Source organism: Pygoscelis adeliae, unplaced genomic scaffold, assembly GCF_000699105.1.
Source record: "Pygoscelis adeliae isolate BGI_AS28 unplaced genomic scaffold, ASM69910v1 Scaffold127, whole genome shotgun sequence".
In the NCBI taxonomy this organism is placed as follows: Eukaryota; Metazoa; Chordata; class Aves; order Sphenisciformes; family Spheniscidae; genus Pygoscelis; species Pygoscelis adeliae.
The window spans coordinates 370,094-375,229 of NW_008825208.1; the positions used below are offsets into that span (position 1 = coordinate 370,094).

Consider the following 5,136-nt stretch of genomic DNA (forward strand, 5'->3'; position numbering starts at 1 on the left):
CAGTTTTAATTTACACACGGGTACGGGGTGGTGGCAGCAGGCAAGCCGAGGTGTGACCGTAGCTGACCGCAGCAAGCAGCGTGTGCAGCTGCAGCTACGTTTTGTAGCCTGTGACTGAGCGGCGCAAAGGAAAGCCCTTTTCCTTCCTCCTCCCCAGGGCCGGCACGACGACTGCTGGAGCCTCTGCAGGCTGTGACAAGCAGAACCTAATTTTAGCAGCCAGACCATATGGCTTCTGCTGTAGCCAACAAAAGTCTGTGGGAGCCTTAGGTAAAGTCAAAAAGAGAAGCAGCATACCCAGAGTCAAATACAAAATCAGTAACGCTTCAGAAAATATTCTCTTCGCTACCTATTTTTCTCTACATCCATATTTTTAGCCTGATAGAGATTAATACAACTGAAGTTCATTTGGCCTTTTAAAATGTCTCTTTCCTCCTTTTTGTACTACAAAACGTAAGTATTAAAACCAGAGCAATCCACTGCATATTATTGTCAAAAAAAGATTGATGTCTGCATTTCGTAAATGTGCTTAAATTTACACACAAATTCTGTTCCTGAAATTTAATTCTGCACATACATACGACTGGCTCCTGTTATTCCTTTTTCTTTTTTTTTTTTTTAATTTTTTTGTTTTTTTTTTTTTTTTTTTTTTTTTTTCCCCCCCCCCCCCCATGCCAGTTCCCTAACATCCTCTTTTTAATTGCAGAAAACCGGTGCGATTGCCGCAGAAGAAGCATCTGCCGTGCAGATGCACCTTTGCTCCCGCCGGCGTTAACCTCCTCCCCGCCGCTCGGGCCCACGAACAGCCCTGCGTGGTGAAAGGGGAAAAACGGCGATTTTATCTCTACGTGTACCGACGGCCGAAAGGCAGAGGCATCCTTGGATGAGGAGAAATAAACATAAATTTATCCCTGAGTAGACAAGTCAGAGGTTCACTGAAATGTCCTCATTTGGGGGCTTTCTGATTCTCCCTCGCAAAGTTTCTGGGGAAAGTGGCGTCGCAAGAGCAGGGTGCGACATTTGAAAGGGGCTTGGGTTGGGTGAGATGCCCTCTCGGCGGGGACCTGCGGCGGACTCCCTCGCACCGTGGTTTTGCTGCAGCGCGTGGTGCAGAGCGAGCCCCAGGGCTCGCGGGCGATTAAAAAAAAATTAAAAAAAAAAAATCAACAAATAAAGCTTAAAAGTGGATTTTTTAGAAGTCCGTAAAGTCTGAGACATTAAGAGGAAAGGATCTCCCACCCAACAGGCAAAGTACCCTCCAGTCCTTCGTGCGCTCTCTGCCATTAATGGTAGCCACGTAGAGATAAATCCAAAGAGAAAACCGCCTTGGTTACGTGTGTCAGGTGTCTTAAAATTTCATATCAATAGTGAGGCGCGTTAGGGTTGCATATTAGCACTGGCTAATCTCACTTTCTGTGAAATAGTATTGACAGTGGATTTTATGCATCTGTGTGTGTATATAAATATATGCATATGTGTATTTTTGTGAATATATAAGTATAAAAAAATCTATACACTCACACGTCAACATATTTGTAGGTGAAGACATTACTACAGGAGTCAGAGGGCCTGTCTGCATCTCCATCCCTGCTAAAATCTGTTAAAAGTTACGAAATCGCAGAATGGCGTAAAACAACAAATACAGTCCAGTCCTAATGATTACTGGACCTCCAAATCACTTATCAAGCTACTGGGCCACTAAAACGACACAATTCTAAGTTACATTATTGAAGTCATAAGAATTTTTCCCCCAGAAATGCAAATCCTATTTTGCATAATTCTGGTACCAACAAACGACCTCAAATTAATCAAAACATAACAATACACTGTCATATCTGAAGTTACGGAAATAATAGCCGAGCCTGTGCTAATGTGTTTTGAAAACGACCCTTGTATTACACTTGAGTCTTGGGGGAAGTGAAGAAAAATAACCTTCTCTCCCTAACAAACCTTACTGCAAAGATATTTTTCTGAAGGAAAAAAAAAATCGATCCACGTTAAGCAGTCTCCCTAGCCTACATTTCTCCTCTTGTTTCTTTTTAAAGCCACTGTTCAACAATACAGATCTTTGACACTGAAAACAGATCCGTTTTAATGCTACAGTACAGCAATCCTGCAAATGTTCTGAGATGTTTTGATAATAGCATACAGGACGGAAAAGGTAATTTTCAGTTACCAAAGCAGCCATCTTATGCCCTATTTAAGGCTTAGCAAGTACTACCCTTTTAAAGAAAAAAAAAAAGTATTTCAAAACGTTTACGTTATTTTATCGTCTAACCAGTATTTCAGTAATAACTTTAGGGGTTAATTAAATACTACAAAAAGATAAACTATAGAGAACATAATATTGGGATTTCCTCACCTGTAAATAGGCAAAAAAGGCTCACGAGGGGCAGGGGTGGGGAGTGCAATGGAGAGGTTGCATGGAAGTAACCTGATTTACAATTAAGGAGGGAAAAAACAGTTGTTTGGAGTCATGCTAAAAACGAAGCAAAACCGATGAATAGAAATGGCTGAACAGTATCCTTCTACTGTTCAGCTTAAAATGTCCGTGCATTTCCAAAGATAATTATCATCATTGCACATATTGGGTAAGAACAGGAAAATTTAGCACCTTAATTTTAGACCTTTAGAAGTTGCGCCATAGAGGTTTATTTTGAAAATAAAAAATAATAATAATAAAAAAAACAACCCCCCAAAACCCCAACCTACACCAAGAACAACCCAACAACCTGCAATAATAAAGAATAAATACTTCGGTATCTGTTTTCCGAGTCGTGTGATAAAAACTTGCGCAGAGCGCATTTCTGAAGGTAATACGCTGCCCTGAATAGCTGTGAAAATATCCCTAGATATTTTCACATTTTTCTTAGACACCCTCCAGAAAATTTTAGATGCATATTATTTCGGTCCCCCGTTTCGGGCTATGGAGTCATCGGAAAGTAAAACGACCTAAGGGCTCTGGATAATCTCTTAACAGTTTACAAAAAAGTAATTAAGGATTCGTCAGGCAAAATATTGCCTTCCTTAAAAAACAAAGAACAAAGCAAAGACAAATAACAAATAAACACACACACACACAAAAGGCAAAACAAACAAAATCTCTCCCATCGTCCTAAGAAATAAATAGGTTTAGATGCTGCAAGAAAAACATGTCGCGGCGTGGCCGATTTTCTGCCCGGGTGGGTAGCTTTCGGATTGCCTCTATCAGCAAGTTTTTGAGTGTCGGTCCCCGTCTCGGACCCACTTGGGGTTCAGAAGCAGCTTCGTGGACGCTGTTTCCACGAAAGACTCTCTCTCTCTAACACTGCTCGAGGAGTGTTAAAATTTTCTTTGTTCCACCTATTTAAATAAGCAACTTAATTTTGAACAAAACTTGAGAACAGGATCCGTCTCTCTAAATAGGAAATAAGGGCAAAAAGAGCTGTTTTCTCTTTATTTCCAAACTTATTTTTCCCCCTGAAATAGATTTGCACCTAACCCGAATATGAAGCCACCTTCTTCCTGCAAACTGTGGCCCGAAATACTATGGGTTCGGGGTTCGCTGTCTCCGAGCTGCCAAAATATTTATGCATTACTTTTGTGACTGTAATGTTGTTACATCCCATTATGGAAGGAGTACGGTTAGGCAAAAGGGAAAAAATCTCATCTTTTTTTACATTAAACACACACCCTTGTCTTACCCCTCCCCAGCCCCTTCAGAATCAGGTTTTCAGCACATTTCAGTGACTATTTTAGACCTAACTGGCATTTTAGAAGAACTCGATCTACCCGATGAAAAGCTCAGGGCGGGGGGGAGCAGCAGTATTTGCAGCAAGTGTGGAAATAGAGAGAAAAAAAAATTGCCACACTGCCTGATCCATGAGAGGGTTTTGCCCTTGGTACAGAGAATTGACTTCGACATAATCAGCACCTTCATATTTATGTTCTATATTACAGATTCGTGTATTTCAGGTCAGCCAGAGTTTATAGTTTCTTTTTCCCCCATTTAGTGTAAGATGAAGAAATTAGGCCTACTACAAATGCAAAAAAATGAGGGATTTGAAGGTAACAAGGAAAAGTGGGTATTGTTTCTGATTTTTATATATATATATATATATATATATAAAAGTGTGTGTGTGTGTGTGTGTGTGTGTGTGTATCGCCCCACATTTGATATTCAAAAAGTGCTGAAAGTGATCTAACCAGAGACTGGAGCAGGCAAACTGTGAATTGCTTTATCTCCACACCTCGACTCCTATAGCTTGAAGGGTTTAGTTTTTTAATATATATATTTTATATATATACATATAAAAATATATAATCTCTATTTTTGTAGATATTTTCAGGTAAATATTTCTACTTTCCTTCTCTTCTACCCCTGTTCTTCTCCAGTCTGTGCTCTGGATTAGAGGAGGTTGTGGACTCCTCTAATGATCCCCGACGAGGATTTAGCAGAACAATCCTCAAATACTTATCAAAATTAATATTTGCTTTATTTTTCATTATGTGTCTAATTATGTGTAATGATCGAGGCCTAAGCTGCGCCGTGCAGATCCACAACAATCCGATTTTGCATTCTGCAATCAGGAAAAACTCTCTAAAAACACCGGAACCCCGGGTGTCTCTCAAGGTCCTTTATATGTGTGTATTTTAATTACCCTTTCTGAAGCTGCTCGGCCGCTTTGACCCTTATTGCATATATTTATATAACAGCGAGGGAAGGCGAAGTAGGCCACTGTATTTCGCTGTCATTTACAACAGTGGAAAGTAACACACGCTCGGCAAACAGTGGCCATTTTCTCTCTTCAGAGCAATAGTTATGTTCCTTGTTCGCAAGGAACCGTCTGCAAATGTTGGTGAGGAGTGGTGGGTTTATTTTCTCTAAATTAGCCATAGAGAAAACGAAAAGAAAGACTTCTCAAAGGGTGGGGGGAGGCAGATATAAGTTACAGCAACTTTTCAAGAACCTGTCGTTTTCTACTGCTTAAAAAAAAAAAAAAAGAAAAAAAGAGAAAAAGAAAAAAAAAGGAAAAAAACACCAATAACCCCCACGCCTGAGCAAACCTCACGTGTTCCCGGTGCAATCTGAGCATGTGGCGCGGAGAGGGCTCCCCGGCGCTGCACGACCGGGGCCGGGCTGCCGCGGGGAGCGGG

The 5,136-nt window shown here is 40.8% G+C and overlaps 1 protein-coding gene across 1 annotated transcript in view; it reads right to left on the minus strand.

The window, feature by feature from the left end:
* Positions 1-2,188, minus strand: part of CDKN2A (cyclin-dependent kinase inhibitor 2A) — a 3,356-nt gene extending 1,168 nt beyond the window's left edge. The window contains exon 1 of the mRNA XM_009328978.1: positions 2,177-2,188. Within this exon, the coding sequence (XP_009327253.1) occupies positions 2,177-2,188 (12 nt within the window). The remainder of the gene's footprint in view (positions 1-2,176) is intronic.
* Between the last annotated feature and the right edge of the window lie 2,948 nt (positions 2,189-5,136).